Source organism: Dama dama, chromosome 24, assembly GCF_033118175.1.
Source record: "Dama dama isolate Ldn47 chromosome 24, ASM3311817v1, whole genome shotgun sequence".
In the NCBI taxonomy this organism is placed as follows: domain Eukaryota; kingdom Metazoa; phylum Chordata; class Mammalia; order Artiodactyla; family Cervidae; genus Dama; species Dama dama.
Window position 1 is genome coordinate 61,313,292 of NC_083704.1, and position 18,112 is coordinate 61,331,403.

The 18,112-nt window shown below is 40.2% G+C and overlaps 1 protein-coding gene across 5 annotated transcripts in view; it reads right to left on the reverse strand.

The window, feature by feature from the left end:
* NR2C2 (nuclear receptor subfamily 2 group C member 2) overlaps positions 1 to 18,112 on the reverse strand; it is a 109,578-nt gene that overhangs the window by 34,012 nt on the left and 57,454 nt on the right. For all 5 annotated transcript variants that reach the window (XM_061128927.1, XM_061128922.1, XM_061128924.1 and 2 more), the window contains one exon: positions 5,891 to 6,001. In XM_061128927.1, coding sequence (XP_060984910.1) covers positions 5,891 to 5,962 — 72 coding nt within the window. In that variant the 5' untranslated portion in view covers positions 5,963 to 6,001. The remainder of the gene's footprint in view (positions 1 to 5,890; positions 6,002 to 18,112) is intronic.

Consider the following 18,112-nt stretch of genomic DNA (forward strand, 5'->3'; position numbering starts at 1 on the left):
AAGACAGAAGATGGTAGAGCAAAATATTTCAAATGCTGTTGAAATAAACCACCCAACTAAAATTCTATATTTGACAAACATATCATTCAAACGTGAAGGAGGCTCCATCAATAAATGGATAAATCAATTATGGCACACACACATAGTGGAGTACTATGCAGCCCTGAAAAAGAATAACATATATGCCATAAATGTGGGTAAACATTATGTCAGACACAAAACAAGCCAGACTCAAAAAAGGTCACATACCGTGTGACTCCATTTATATAAAATATCCAGAATTGATAAATCCATAGAGATAGAATTCAGATAACCACTAGGGACCAGGCAGGAGGAGGAACAGGGAAAACTGCACAGTGGGTTAAGGGGAGTGAACAAGTGAAAGAAGTGTTTTGGAACTTGTCAGAAGAGGTGGCTGCATCATATTATGAATATGTTAAATGCCACTGAGCTCTTTACTTTAAAATGCTTAATTTTATGTCATGTATTTCACAGAAAATCATTTAAAAAAAAACAAAAAAAAAAACCAATAAGGAAAAATTCAAAGTGAAATAAAGACTTTCTCAGACAAAAACTTCACAAATTCATCACTGGCAGATACACCTTGTAAAAAATGTCCCAAGGTTTTCTTCAGGCAGAAGTTAAATGGAACAGATCAGGAACCTGCATTTACATAAAGAATGGGAGAACACCAAAGAAGGAATCAATGAAGGTAAAACTAAACCTTGTTTTTCTTATTCTTAATTGATCTTAAAAAAAAACAACAACTGTAAAATTAAGTAACATGTACTGGGTGACTACAGTATGCGGGTAACGGAGAGGAGTCCCAGCATCACAAAGGGTGGAGGCAGGGCTTGGAGCGCCGTGAGACGCTTCCCATTCATTACACGCGAGACAGAAGGCTGTCCGTTGAAAACAAACTCAGATTAGTGTAAAATGTACACTGTAAACTTTAGGGCAACAACTAAAACACTTGTAAAGAAGTACATGTGATACACTAAGAAAAGAGATAAAAGTGGGATCAGATAAGTTGCTCAATCAAAACTAGGCAGAAAAAGAAGCCTGGCATCATACCAGGAACAGTTACATACACGGTAATATTAATTCAAATATATTCACAATCCACTTTAAATGTGGATGTTCTGTATACACCATCCAAAAGAGATTGTCATCTGGATTAAAAAAGGAGACTTGACTATACACTGTCTACAGAAAACCCTAAAGCCAGACAGGTGAAAAGTAAAAAGTCAAAAGACAGCTGGAATAACTACTTTAATGTAAAGACAAAGCAGACTTCAGAACAAGGAAAATTTCAGGCATAAAGAGGGGCTTCGTATGATAAAATGGCTCAATTCCCAGCAAAGACATAACCACCCTCTAAGTGTGCATGAACCCAGTAACAGGGCAACAAAATACATGCGGCAAAAGAGGATAGAACTGCCAAAAAGAAACAAAGTAATCAACCATTACATCTGGACTTATCACTTCTCTGTCAGGTTATGCAGGCAGAAGATCAATAAGGGTATAGTTGACCTGAGCAGCACTGTCAATCACCCTGATATAACTGACATTTGTAACATACTCCAGCTAGCAACAGCAGAACATACATTCTTCTGAAGCCTGCATGGAATATTCACTAAGGCGGACCACATTCTGGGCCATAAAACACACACACACACACACACACACACACACACACACACACCCCTCAAAATATCTCACTGAGTGTGTAAGGGAACAGGCACTCTCATACCAGGCTGGCAGGAGCATAAACTGGCAGAGCCTCTTTGGAAGGCAGCCTGGCAACTACTGTCAAAATCACACGACACACTCTTACTACCAGCAACCCTGTTTTGAATAATTGATCCCACAGAAGTACTCTCAGGTGAAAGGTTATTGATCGCAGCATTCATAAAATGAAATCTCAAAACCCTACTTAATAAAAAGAGGCGGCTCTATCTGTACCACTTCACTTAAGAGTAAAGCGCAGAGCAGTGCGGGCAGAAGGGGGACAGGCATGTGAACCAAGCTGTCTGCTGACGTGCACGCCCCCAGGTGCAGGGGCAGAGCCCACCTCTGAAACAACGAATAAGCAATATGGCAGCCGTGGCTGTTCTTGGGGGAGCTGTGGAGAGGGAGACCCGTCTTTTACTGTGTCTGGTGGGACTCACTCACGGCGTGCACCCATTGCCCACTGAACACATACCAACAGCTCTGTGAGAAGCTGAGAGGAGCCCCCAGCGTTCTCAGAGCCAGAGACGAGGCACCCGGCGGCTGCGGATGGAGGAAGGACAGAGCGCAGGAATAGAGCGCTGATGGGAGAGAGACCCAGGGAAGGAAGCTGCAGGAGCCCGAGGTGCATTCCCCTGGGGAAGGGAATGAGGATTCCAAACTTTTACACAGCAAACAGCAGAAGTCTTTTCTAGCAAGTAACAGGTGAACATCAAAAAAAAAAAAAAAGATAAAAAGATAAAAAAGCACCATATCATATAAATGTATTTCATAAGCTTAAATTAAAAATTTTCCTTCAGTCAAACAATATGTACAATTATGCTGTATTGAAAACATAAATATGAAATGGAAAGTGTGGAGGAATAGCTCAGGGACACCTTAAAATCTACAGGGGGAAAAGAAGCTTCAAGCCAAGACCTGCCCTGAAGAGAATGAGGGTGGCGTCCAAGTGAGCACAGTGACCTCCAGCAGGTCAGATTCGGTACGTAATGTGTGCAGGTGTTTCTCTTTTAACCTACAGCCTCACTGCCTCAGCGCACATGGAACTGAGCCATCTCCAGAAGACAGTGAGGGACAGGGGAGCCTGGTGTGCGGCAGTCCCCGGTGTCGCAGAGTCAGACGTGACTGAACAACAACAAATCGCTTTGAAAGCTGAATTAAAAAATGACATCTGAACGTAATATTTGCATAATCTTGGAAGTAACAAAGAACAGAGCTTGAAAACCACTGGCCTAGATGAAAACTCATGAAAATTCCTGAGAAGCTAGGTTTTGTGATTGGACTGCTCCAATGAGGCCTCCCTCTCAGACAAGCTGGCGATTCCTTCTTATGTCCATCTTCTTCCTCCCACAGTTTCTGCATCCCCAAACACCACAGCCCTCCACCCCAGTCACAAGGCTACCTCTCCGCACCGGGAGCGTCACTCGTCCCCACTTGGTCCCAAGGCCCTTTGACAGCCAGCGGGATGACATGCGGCAGTGACGCAGACCCATCGTCAGGGCAGCCCTCTGCTAGTCTGCACGACGGGATGAGTTGTTGGTCGTGTGCTGACTGGCACCTTAATCTTTGCTGTCATTATTAAAAACAGCAAAAAGAGATCCTACGATGGGGGAGAAAACAAGTGTAGAGGATGTGGTTGAGAAAACTGATGAAATTTTAGAATCTGGACTATGGACTAGATAATGGCTTGCTTCAATATTAAATTTCCTGGTTTTGATCACTGTAGTGTAATTATGTAGGAGAATGTCATTCTCCATAGAAAATACAACTGAAGTATCCAGGGCAAAGAAGCGTGATGTCTCTATTTTTATTCTCAAATGATTCAGAAAAAAATACATTATACATACATTCAGAATGTTACAGCAAAAACTGGTGAATCTGTATAAAGGGAATACAAGATTCCTATGCATTATCTTCCTTATGTCTGAACTTGTATGAAAATAAAACATTAAAAAATCATAACACAGATGCTAATGTCTATTGATGTCTACTTCCTATAGGTTTATAGGCATTATCTCTTAATCTTTTTACAGTGCCATAAAATAGGTATTATTACCATTGTCACTTAACAGTTACAGATGTTATAGAAACTTTCCCCAGGGTCACACAACTGAGTAGAAACAAGATTTAATCCTAAAGTCTGTTCCATTCAGAGCCAGAAGTTCCTAAATGTTGCAGAGCTTGCCATCCTTATTGAATAATCTTTCCCTCACAAACTTATCACAGAGCTACTATCTAGGTCAGAGCACTGATTACTCATTAAAACATCAGGAAATGAATTCTTTTCCCACAATGGGTTGGAGATCCAACACTGAAGTTAGGGCTAGAAAGGAAAACTTCATGGAAGACATCGGCACCAACATCAAGAACTAGAAACCAACTTAAGTTGGTTATGACCATAACTTTTCTTTAAAATACCAAACCTTCAAACACACTTCAACTGAAGCAAAGTATATTCAATTTTATTAACAGTTCTCAATGAAATGATTTTTAGCTATACTTACTATACATAAAACTCATGCTAAGGGTTTATTTTCCCTAGAGAAACTGAAAGCACACCCCCACAGATCCATTCTACAAGACTTCTGGCTCAAGAATCTAACTGCATTCTAGCCAGGACAGTGGTGGAACCATGGGCCAAGCACCAGGGCATGGGGATACCCCACTGGATGAATTGGGATGCCCAAACAGCCCTTAAGAAAATAAGTATTCTTCTTACATCAATACAGGGGGCTGTATACTCTCTCTTGAAATATACGCTGGCTCCAGGACTAGCTGGAGTCTTCTGTGGGAGTGTTCTATGTTCTCACCTGCCCTTGGACGGTTGTGAAACCACAATGTAACAGGCACGGTTAAATACACACAGTTAGTCCCTTTTCCAGACCTGGGAGAGTTACGTAGGCAGGATCCTAATACCTACTATCTTAAGCTATAAAGGACTCATTTTCAAGTCACAATCAGCAAATAAAAACAAAGTGAAAGAAAAAATAACTTAGCTACATAAAGTTTCTAATTCTGAAAAATAGTAAAACCTCACTAATGTTGGACCAATTACTCCTGAATTTCCAAACACTCAAGATACGTGTGTCCTACTTGGTGTGAAGTGAAAAAAATGACAAGTATATGAACTTCTGTATTTACGATTAACAATTATGTAAAACAGGCATGATGGAAATATAATTTTTAACAACTCATTTCACTTTCTTTAACACAATTCTTTTATGCTTAGGTTTTAACAATCCATAAAATCACTTTTAAGAATGGGGAAACACTATAGAAGCCATCTTGTTATTACAGCATACTGCTCACTTTTACTTAGCTTAAAGTAAACAAACTGAAAATGAAAGCAAACCTTAACTAATTCACTCGAATACCTGTCTGCCTAGTATTTTCTCAGACTTCTATTACACAATTAGTGCTTTTTCTGCCATTTATTTCTGTTCATGTGCTTTGGTTTGGTCTTCTGATTCAGCCTTCTGAGGTAACTATGAATCTAATTTGTGTCATCAGTACTTTCCCCTTCTTCCTGCTTGTTGGGTCATGATTTCGATACACAAATGTTCTCTTTGTTCAATGAGCCAGAGGCAGGCTCAGAGCCCTGGGGAAGAGTAACCTTCCCGTAAGTGAATATGAAACAGTTAACAAGAACGATACTGCTACTAATAGTTATTATAGATAACTAGCACACACCCAACACTATCATGTGCCAAGCACCGTTTTAAGCATCTTACAAGCAATATCCACTGATTCTTCCTAATAACCTTATGAGGTAAACACCACTGTTATGCACATTTTCTAAATGAAAAACTGAGACACTGGAAAAGCTATGAAGTGGAGCACTGGGGTCTGACTTCACGTGGGGTCCACACTCAACTAGTATCCCAGGACATACTGCCTCTCAATTCTGAAGTACGAAAGTTATAAAACGGTACTTCATTCCAATAGTTTGAAGTGACACTTTATAGACTTTTAGATTAAAAGTAAGTTAGCTTAGCAAATGTAAACTCTTTCTTCTTTTACATTTAAAAAAATAAATAAGACTGCACTATGTTGGATGCCTAAGAGGCACAGCTCCTTACTGAGACCCTTAGGCAGCTTTGTTTTTGCAACAGATTCAGGGAGGGCAGGTGGCTGGACCCCAGGGGGGCTGGTGCGGTACCTGAATGCGCTGAGGTGAGGCTACCGCAGAATCAGTGGAGATTATCTGGATGCGCGGGGAGGGGCTGGTCATCCCTGGAGATTCCGGCCGAGAAGTCTGTGTGCGTGGTACCTGTGGGCGAGAAGCGGGCTGGATCACAAGGGGACTCACAGAGATGCCCAGGGGTCTGAGGACCATGCCTCCTGGTTTCACTGTGGCCTTGAGTGACAAAATGTGTACTTTAGGATGACAAAGAATCAGTGAAACATTTCTACAGAATGATCCTGAAAAACAGCTAAAATAGCTATTTCTAATGTTGAAAATGCAAGAAAAAATGAAAGGAATTTTCAGGTCTACTCTGTACACCAGCAATAAAATATAAAGCTACCAAAATAACTTCTTAGAAATCATCTTTGAACCCCCCCCCCCAACCCCCCGCACTGTCTCCAAAGCCAGCTATAAAGCACTCCTGTGAGATGACAGTTTTCAGAAGAAAGGATCTCACAACACCGCTGAGGGTGGCAAACAGAACCAGAATTACACTGTAAACTACCAGGATTATTGGTACTTGTGAAAGAGTCTGGCAACCTCCCACCCTCACTGGGGTGAAACTTGAAAAAGTTCATCAATAACACAAGGTCAATACCCATCAAAGTAAAGGTTCAAGGTTTCGAACGGTCACTTTGACACCTCAAGTGATTAGGTATTATTTTTCTTTGAATAAAAGTATATTATGAACTGATATTTTTCAAACTTAAAGAAGACGAATAGGAGGAGGAGGAGGAAGAAGAAGAAAATACTTCTTGACTCATTCTATGAGGCCAATACCACACCTAATATCAAAACCAGACAGATGATCACAAGAGAACTACAGACCCAGACCAATATTCCTTATGAATAAAGATGTAATAATCTGCAACAAAATCCAAACAAAATGAATCCAGAAGCATATAAAGAACCAAACACTATGTATGACTAAGTGGGATTTATCCCAGGAATACAAAGTTGCTTCAACATATGGATCAAACAATATAATATACCTTAGAAGGGGACAAAAGTCAAATGATCATCTCAATGGACAGAAAAAGCATATGACAAAATTCAATACTCTTTCATGATTACCAAAAAAAAAAAAAAAAAAAAATCCCACTCAGCAAACTAAGAAGTACTGATATGTCAATGTGTTAACAGGTATTTATAAAACACAGCTAACATAATACTTAATAAGACTGAAACCCTTCTCCCAACGACCAGGAACAAGGCAAAGAAGTCCACTTTCACCATCTCCACGTGACATTATACTGCAACTTCTAGACAAGTCAATTAGAAAAGAAAAAGATATAAAAGCAGCAAGATCTGGAAAGAAGGAAGACTATTTCCATTAGCAGATAATATGATCCTTTATATAGAAAATCCAGAAGACTCCACAGAAAAACTACTAGGTCTAATAAATGAGTTTCAAGGTTGCAGAACACAAAATCAACATATGAAAATCAGTTATTTTTCTATATGTTAGTAAAGAGCACTCAAACAATCCCACTAACTATAACATCAAACACAGGAAAACACTTAGGAATAAGTCTAACAAACAAAATATAGCATTTATATACTGAAAACTACAAAACATTGTTGAAAGAAATTAAGATGTAAATAAACATAAAGACATCTGTGTTCATGGATCAGAAGACTTAATACTGTTAAGGTGTCAATACTACCCAAATTGATCAACAGATTCAATATAGTTGCTATTCAAATTCTAGCTGCCTGTATTGCATAAATTGATAAATTCATCCTAAAATTCATGAAAATGCAAGGGAACCAGAATAGCCAAAACAATCTTGAAAAACAACAAAGTTGGAGGACTCAACTTCCTGGTTTCAAAACTTATGTGTCTCTTGTGTCTCCTGCATTGGCAGGCCGCTTCTCTGCCACCTGGAAAGCCCCTATTAGAAAGCAATGGTAATCAGAACAGCGTGGCAATGGCATAAAAACAGACTTATAGACCACCAAAACAGAACAAAGAGCACAGAAACGAACCTATCCATCAGCGGTCAGATGATTTTTGATGAAAGTGCCATGATAACTCAATGGGGAAAGAAGAGCACTTTCAACAAATGGTGATGGAAAAATCGGACACAACATAGAAGAATGAAATTGGATACCTCACTCCTATTATATAAGAAACAATTAATTCAAGAGAGAGAACTCTGGGAAAATGGTGGAGTAGGAAGCACCAGGAATCTGTCTCTCTACCTAGATCACAGACAGACATCAGAAACTGTCTGATGGGACTATTGTGGAACTCCAGAGTCCAATGGAGACTTGCAATTTCCAGGGGAAGCCTTGGACGATACAGCGCAGTTAGTTTTGGTCAACTTCAGCTCCTAGCACAGCAGGAGCAGCTACCTATCCCCTGCCCCTGCTAGAGCAGGCAAGTGTCCACACGTTCCAGGAGCAGCCCGCACACAGCTCGTGGGAGCCAGGGCGGCAGACAGGGTCCTTGTCCTCAAATACTGGGGCCTGTGCTCCAGTCGCTGACTGCTTCTGACCCCAGAGGTGCAGACAAGGAGGTGGCATCCATGGTCTGTGTACCCCCTTCTCCTGTTGCAAATGCCCATCTCCGGCTAAAGTGATTTCCAGGGGACTTAAAAGACTGGTTTGTTCTCTCACCACCTACTTTTCTCTTTTCTCCTCTTTTGAGAATTAGACATTAAAGACAAAGACTTTCAAACTAACTACATACACAGGAAAAATTAGAAAGTAACTACACATGCTTAGGGAAAGACAGGTTTAGAAAAGACCTTAAATTTACATGTCAGGATGTTGCTTACAGAAAGTGCTTACAATAAAAACAAATTAACAAAAACCAGCAAATACCTGCCAAGAGAGAGAATCTGATTTCTAGAGTTACCACATTATTAGATTCAAATGTCCAGTTTTCAACAACAAAATCACAAGGCATACAAAGAAATAAAAGTATGGCCCAGTCAAGGGGAAAAAAAGTTACATCTGAAAAAGATCTCACGTCAAATGTACTAGATAAGAACTGAACTAAAGGAAGATGTGGAGAAGTCAGAGAATGATATATGAACAAAATAAAAATACCAATAAGAGAGAGAAAACCTAGAAAGCAAAAAAATTTTGGAGCTAAAAAGTTCCGAAATTGAAATGAAAAATCCACTAAATGGATTCAAAGGAAGATTCAAATAAGCAGAAGAATCAGTTACCTTGATGGAATTTAGTGAGTCTGAGGAGCAGAAAGAAAAAAGACTGGAGAGAAGTGACCAATGCCAAAGAGGCCTGCAGGATACCAAGAGTGAGACCAACAGCTCTGTGGGAGTCTGAGAGAGAGGGGGGTGTGCGCAGAGAGTAGCTGAAGAAACAATGGCTGAAAAACTTCCCAAATTTGATCAAAGACATGAACATAAACATCCAAGCTCACCATATGAGGAACTCACAGAGACCCAAATCAAGATACATTATAATCGAAGTTCCAAAAGACAAGAAGAGAAAATCTTGAAAGCATTTAAAAGAGAAGCAAATTGTCACAGACAAAAAAACCCACAGTTAAGTTATTTGCCAACTTCTCTTTAGAAACTTGGGAGGCTAGAAGATCGTTGGCCAATACAGTCAAAGTGCTCAAATAAAAGAAATATGTCAATCTAAAATCCTATACCCAGCAAAACAGTCCTTCAAAGGTGAGGGAGATTATAATTAAAATGGCTAAAGTTAAAGAGGATTCTCAAGGCAGCAAAAAAAAGAAAAAAAAAAAAAAAAAGAGTTTAAAAGGGAATTCCCATAAGGCTAACCTCTGATTTCTCTACAGAAATACTGCAGGCTAGAAGGAAGTGGCAAAGATAAATTCAAAGTCCTGAAAGGGAAAAACCTGCAACCTAGGACATTCTACCCAGCAAGATTATCATTAGAAGAGAAGAAGAGAGAAAGAATTTCTCAGACAAGCAAAAACTAAAATACAGGAAGACTAAACTTTTACTGTTAAAAAAATAACCAAAGGTCTTCTCTAAATAGGAAAGAAGGGGCCATCCCTGGTAAGAATCTGCCTGTCAAAGGAGGAACACAGGTTCAATCCCCAGTCTGGAAAGACTCCACATGCCACAAAGCAACTAAGCCCATGAGCCTCAACTACTGAGCCGGCACTCTGGAGCCTGCGAGCCACAACTGCTGTGTGTGTGCTGTGACTACTGAAGTCTGCAGCCTGAGAGCCTGTCTCCACACGGAGAGAAGCCCCCACAATGGGAAGCCTGCACATTATAGTGCAGAGTAGCCCCAGTTCACCATGAGTAGAGAAAGCCCGGGCATGAAAATGAAGATCCAAGGCAGCTAAAATAAATTATTTAAAAAATGTTAAAATAAATAAATTGTAAAGAAGGAAGAACCTATAGGAAAGAGAAAAAGACAACTAGAAAGTAGATCACTTAAATAAACCAGTACACCGACTAAAATTTTTAAAACAATTGTGTGAGTGATAATAGCTACAACAAACAAGAAAAGGACAAACATGAAGATATAAAAGACATCAAAACCATAAAATGTGTGGGAGGTAAGAAAGTAGGTTTTGTTTGTTTGCTTTTTAGAGTGTGTTTGGAATATGTATGAACACCAGTCTAAGGTAAATGGGGGCCTCCCTGGTGGCTCAGGTGGTAAAGAATCTGCCTTCAATTCAGGAGACCCGGGATCGATCCCTGGGTTGGAAGATCCCCTGTAGGAGGAAATGGCAATCCACTCCAGCACTCTTGCCTGCAAAATCCCATGCACAGAGGAGCCAGGTGGGCTACAGTCCACGGGGTCACAAAGAGTCGGACACGACTGAGTGACTAACACACACACACAAATCAAAAACATACAACGTATTCACAGACACCAAAAAGAAGAAAACACAAGCACAATATAACAGGAAACCATCAGACCACAAAGGAAAAGAAAAGAAGTGTAACATCAACTGGAAAACAAGCTTTACAATGGCAATAAGTACATATCTATCAATAATTACATGTCAATGGACTGAATGTTCCAATCAAAAGACGTAAAGTGGCAGATTAGATAGTAAAACAAGAGGCTACAATATACTGCCTACAAATGATCCACTTGAAAGCAAAGAATACATACAGGTTGAAAGTAAGGGGACGGAAAATGTAATTTCATGCAAACAGAAATAAGAAGAAAGCAAGGGTAATAATACTCATATCAGACAAAACAGATTTTAAAACAAAAGCCAAAAACAAAGATAAAGGAAACTGCATAACGATTAAAAAAAAAAAAAAAGGATCAATACAAGAAGGGAATGTTACACTCATTAACGTATGCACCCAACATGCCCGCACACGAGCTCAGTCACGTCAGCCGTGTCCAGCTCTTTGCGATCCTGTGGACTGTGGCCCACCAGACTCCTCTGTTCATGGAACTCTCCAGGCAAGAACACTGCAGTGGGTTTCCATGCCCTCCTCTAGGCTATCTTCCCCACCCAGGGATGAAACCTGAGTCTCTATGTCTCCTGCACTGGCAGGCGGGTTCTTTACCACTAGCGCCACCTGGGAAGCCCTACGTCACCTGGGCTAGAATTCGGGCTTCAATATTCCCATAAAGGGACGTGACAGTGTACCCAGTCTTGCGTTTTCCTTCTGTAATGTCACTGCTTCCACCAGGAAATCAGATTTAATCAGTATTGGCTAAGAGTTGGTCTGAGACGTCTGGGTGGACACTGGGAGAAACTATCCGGATCTCGGAGCAAGTTTGAGAAGGGTCCTCTTTTCCTGGTATGGGCAGTAAAGTTGCTGGGGTTAGAGTCTTGCAAATACTCAAACATATCTGTGGGCTTTCAAACAAAAGAACTTGCTATCTGAGAATTCTTGATCATTTAGTAGGTCTGGTACCTAGTGAGCAATCGAACCTGAATGGGGCTCCCAGAGTAAATTTCCATGCTCCCTCAGCTAGGAGGGACAGTGCTCCTAGCACCCTAAGACAGGGAGACCAGACTTCAGCAGTGGACTCCAGCTGTTTGCAGAGATAGGCTTTGGCTGTGTGGTTTCTCCCAATCTTTGGGTTAGGATTCCCAAGGCCACACTCCCCGTTTTCTGGGTGCAGAGTCAGAACAGTTTAGGAAGGGTTAGGCAGACCCAAAGTGGGAGCGCTGTGGAGGAGGCTCCTTAAGTGTTCACAGCTCCTGTTGGACTGGTCCCCATTTGAGGGGTACCTGATCTTCCTTACCTTTTAATGCTTGATATAAGGGGCTGTGCAATGAGACCACAGTTAGGTATCCAGACTGCAATACCCAGTTAGGCCCAGAAATGCTTGTAGTTGTTTATGGGTAGTGGAAATCTGTACATGCAGTATTGCCTGTGTATAATCTGCCAGAAGGCTGCACCTACCAGGGGTAAAAATAATCCCAAAATAGGACACTTGTTATACCAATTGGGCCTTAGATTTGGACACTTTGTAACCCCAGTAAGCCAGGAAATTAAGGGCCTGAATGGTGTATATAATGGTGTGGGACTGAGTCGGGGAGCAGGTCAAGAGATCATCAATATAGTGAATAAACGTTCCCACCTCAAGAGTTAGGTCTTTTAGATCCTGGGCTAGAGCCTGCTCCAAAAGATGGGGGCTATCTCTAAAGCCTTGGGGTAGGTCAACTACTGAGGGGGTAGTGATGAGGATTTCTACTTCAATGCAACAAGTACTGTGATTCTGGTGCCAATGGGATGAAAGAGAAAGCATCTTTTAAATGAGAGTGAGAACCCGCTGCTGTCTGGGGGTCTTTTTTCCAGAAGTATATAAGGATTAGGGACTACCGGGTATAAAGGTATCATGGCTTTTTTAATGAACCGTGAGTCTTAGACTAGGTGCCATCTAATCTGATACTAGATATAAAAATCTGATATTAGGTATAAAGACTCCACATAAAGACTACCAGAAGTGATAAATGAATTCAGCAAAGTAGCAGGATACAAGATTAACACACATAAATCAGTTGCATTTCTTTACACTAATAATGAAATAGTAGGGAGGGAAAAAATCTTGTTAAAGATTCCTTTAAAAATCACATTAAAAAATAAAATGAATAGGAATAAACTCAATCAAGGAGGTGAAAGACTTCTATGCTGACAACTTTAAAACACTGATAAAGAAATATGAATACAAAAAAATGGAAAGACACCATATTCTTGGATTAGAAGAATATTGCTAAAATGGCCATACTACCCACAGCAATCTCCAGATTTAATGTGATTCCCCATTAAATTACCCACGACATTTTTCATGTAATTAGAATAATTTCAAAATTTTTATGGAATCATAGCAGACCCAGAATTGCCAAAGCAATCCTGAGAAAAAAATAACAAAGCTGGAAGCATAACCCTCCCAGACGTCAGACAATACTACAAAGCTACAGTAGTCAAAATCAGGTAGTACTGGCACAAAATCAGAGAACCCCCAAATAATCCCACCCATCTATGGTCAATTAATCTCAGACAAATGAGTCAAGAGTACACAATGAAGACAAGCCAGTCTCTTCAGCAAGTGGCTGGACAGCCACGTATAAATCAAGGAGTTAGAACACTCCCTCATACTCTACACAAAAATAAACTCAAAATGGCTGAGACATATATAAGACATGACACCATAAAACTCTCAGAAGAGAACACAGGCAAAACATTCTCTGACATAAATCAGAGCATAGTTTTCTTAGGTCCGTCTCCCAAGACAACAGAAATAAAAATAAAACTTACAAGCTTTTGCATAGCAAAAAAAAAGTGAAAGTGAAAGTTGGAAAAGGAAATGGCAACCCACTCCAATACTCCTGCCTGGATAATCGCGTGGACAGAGAAGCCTAGCAGGCTACAGTCCATGGGGTCCCAAAGAGTCAGACACAACTGAAGCATAGTTTTCTTAGGTCCACCTCCCAAGACAACAGAAATAAAAATAAAACTTACAAGCTTTTGCACAGCAAAGTATACCATAAACAAAATGAGAAGACAACCTGTGGACTGGGAGGAAATACCTGCAAATAATGTAACCGGCAAGGGCTTAATTTCCAAAATATACAAACAGCTCATACAACTCAGTAACAAAAAAGGCAAACAACCCAATTAAAAAATAAGACCTAGGTATTTCTCCAAAGACGACACACAAGTTGGCAAATAAGACACATGAAAAGGTGCTCAACATCACTAATTATGAGAAATGCAAATCAAAACAACAATGAGATATTACCTCATACCAGTCAGAATGGCCATAGTCAGAAAGTCTACCAATAAGAAATGCTGGAGAGGGTTTGGAGAAAAGGAAACCCTCCTACACTGCTGGTGGGAATGTAAATGGTACAGCCACCGTGGAGAACAGTGTGTGCGTGTGTGTGCTAAGTCGCTTCAGTCGTGTCTGACTCTGTGTGACCCTATGGACTGTAGCCCGCCAGGCTCCTCTGTCCATGGGATTCTCCAGGCAAGAATACTGGAGTGGATTGCCACGCCCTCCTCCAGGGGATCTTCCCAACCCAGGGATCGAACCTACATCTGTTACATCTCTTGCACTGGCAGGCGGGTTCTTTACCACCAGCACCACCTGGGAAGCCTGGAGAACAGTATGGGGGGGGGTTCCTTAAAAAAAAAAAAAAACAAGAACAGAGCTGCCATATGATCTCGCAGTTCCACTCCTGGGCATAAATCTGGTGAGAAGTCTAACTGGAAAAGATAACACACACCCTAAGGTTCATGGCAGCACTACTTACAATAGCCAAGACATGGCAACAACCTAAATGTCCATCGACAGATGAATGGTTAAAGATGTGGTGTGTATATATACAGTGGAATAGAATTCAGCCATAAAAAAGAATGGGGGGAAAAAGAATGAAATAATGCCGTCTGCAGCAACATGGACGGACCCAGAGGTTATCATGTTAAGTGAAGTGAGAAAGAGAAAGACAGATAGCACATGGAATCACTTATATGTTTGAGTCTTTTAAAAACTATACAAATGGACTTGTTTACAAAACAGAAACAAAATCAGAGACACAGAAAACAGACTACAGTTACCAAAGGGGAAGGGCGTAAGTTAGGACTCTGGGATTAGCAAATACAAATGTCAGTAAAAATAATCAATAAACGTTCTATAATAAGAAAAGTTTTATGTGAGCCAAACTGAAGACTAGCCCAGAGGCCAGCTTCCCAGATTACTCTGACAAGTTCCTCTGGAGAAGCATGGTTTTGCATCTTGTCAAAACAAAGAACATTATATTTCTTCAAGGTTTAAAAACAAAAACAAACAAAACCCCACATGGATCAGAGATCAGTAAGTCAGCATGGCCTTGGCACCTTGGAAGAGAGTCTTATCATCAAAGAAGGACTAGCAATGGCAATCCAAGAAGACAGGAACTTAATCTTTATTTTTAACATGGACATTCTTCTGGTCAATGTGCCCTTTTCTTTTTAGTAATTAAAGCAGATATACAATGCATGTTTGATAGGCCACAAACAGGCTATTCTAATGAGCATAAAATTCAAGTTAACTCATGCATAAAACAGGATGACTTCCCTGTATCTAATATGTAAAAATTTCTCTTATTATACACACACACACACACAGACACACACACACACAATACACACAAAAAAAGTCCTACTGTATAGCACAGGGAACTATATTCAATATCCTCTAATAAACCATAATGGAAAAGAATATGAAAAAGACTATATATACTCATAACTGGATCATGTTGCTGTAACATCGTAGATCCACCAGGTGGCCCCAGTGGTGAAGGCCCCACCTGCCAACGCAGGAGCCACAAGAGGCCGGTTCATCACTGGGTCTGGAGGCTCTAGAGAAGGAAATGGCAACCCACTCCAGTATTCCCACCTGGAAAATTCCATGGGCAGAGAAGCCTGGTGGGCTACAGTTCAAGGGGTCACAAAGAGTCAGACACGACTGAGTGAGCATTCACACACACACGTATTTCAATTGAAATAAACCGGTATATAAATATTTTTAAAAGTGAGAGAGAAACCAAGGCATTCCCAGATAAACAAAAGCTAAGGGAATTTGTGATCACTAGCCTTGCCCTGCAAGAAATGTTCAAGAGAGTCCTGCAAGGAGAAAGGAAAAGACACTAGGACATTGGAGAAACAAAAATGTCAATAAACGCAAACACGTGGGCAATTATAAAAAGCTGGTGTTACTGTAGCAACGGCTTACAAGTCTACTTTGTTTTCTACAGACACACGGAAAAACCTCCCATTATTCTTGTGAATACTACTGCTGTACCTTTGGTATGAAACTCAGAATGTATTTACAAGAATTATTAGCTTATGTTTGCAGGCATCAAAATGTAATCAGTGACATCAACTACTGAAAGAGGCAGGGACAGAGCTGTAAACGAAAAATGTTTGCTAGTGAATGAGGTTAAGTTGGTCTAAGTTCATACTCGTGTGAATTTGTAACTTTAGGATGTTATCTGTAATCTTCATGGTAACCATAAAGAAAATAGCTATGGAATAGGTACAGAAGAAGATGAGAAGTGGTTTAAACATTTCACTACCAAACAATCAACTAAATACAAAAGAAGACAGGAACGCAGGAGTGAAGGATAGAAAAGCTGTAAGGCATATATACAATAAAGAGCAAAATGAGAGAAGCTCCTCATGTGTAAATATTTTAAATGCAAATCAATTAAATTCTCTAATCCAAAGAGATAATGGCAGAACACCATAGAGACACTCTGCTTCATGCATGCTGCCTAGGAGACTCACTATAGAACCCAAGACACAAACAGACTGAAAAGGAAAGGAAGGAAAAAAGATAATTTATGCAAACAAACCCAGAAGAGAGCAGAGGCAGGCACACTAAAATCAAACAAAGCAGACTTTCGAGTTTAAAGGGTTTGAGAGACAAAGAGAGAAGAAAGTGAAGTCGCTCAGTCGTGTCTGACTTTGTGACCCCATGGACTGCAGCCCGCCAGGCTCCTTCAACCATGGGATTCTCCAGGCCAGAATACTGGAGTGGGTGGCCATTTCCTTCTCCAGGGGATCTTCCCAACCCAGGGATCAAACCCAGGTCTCCCGCACTGCAGACAGACTCTTTTATCCTCTGAGCCACCAGGGAAGCCAAAGAAGGATACTAATAAGGGATTCAACACAGCAAGAAGATATAATAATCACAAAGTTACACACTTAATAACCAGAAAAGTACATGAAGCCCAAACTGATAGAACTTAGGGAAGAAACAGACAGTTCTGCAATAATAATTGGAGACTTCAATATCGCAATCTCAAGAAGGAAAGAACCATCGGACAGAAGATGTATGAGGAAAGAGAAGACTGAACACGAGAGAAACTAACGAGACTGAACACGCTGTGACAGGACACTCTACCAAGAAAAACAAATACATGTTCTCCTCGAGCACACAAGGGACATAAATGCAGCCAGAACTCAAATCTCAGCAAGCTTTAAAAAACAGGGATCAGACAAAGTGTTCTCTGCGCATAAGAGAATGAAGTTAGAAGTTGCCAATAAAAGAAAACTGGAAAAAATCACAAATTTGTGGAAATTAAACAATACATTCTTCAATGACCAATGAATCAAAAAGAAAATCATGAGGGTAATTTAAACTTATGAGCTATAAATGATTTAAAAAAAAAAAAAAGGAAGAAAGATCTCAAATGAATAACCTTTTACAAATAGAGTAAAAAAAAAAAAAAAAAGAACTGTATTCAAAGTTTAGCAAGAGAAAGGATATAATAAAGATTATTATTTATAATAAAAAAAACTATATTAAAAAAGTCAACAAATCTGAAAGTTGATTCTTTGAAAAGATCAACAAAATTGACAAAACTGAAGAAGAATGTTCAAACTACTGCACAACTGCACTCACCTCACATGTTAGCAAAGTAATGCTCAATATTCTAGAGGCCAGGCTTCAACAGTACATAACTGTGAACTTCCAGATGTTCAAGCTGGATTTAGAAAAGGCAGAGAAACCAGAGATCAAATCGCCAACAACCAACGGATCATCAAAAAACCAAGAGAGTTCCAGTAAAACATCTACTAGCTTTACTGACTATGCCAAAGCCTTTGACTGTGTGAATCACAACAAACTGTGGAAAATTCTTCAAGAGGTGGGAATACCAAACCATCTTACCTGCCTCCTGAGAAATCTGTATGCAGGTCAAGAAGCAACAGTTGACATGGAACAACAGAATGGTTCCAACTCGGAAAAGGAGTACGTCAAGGCTGTATGTTG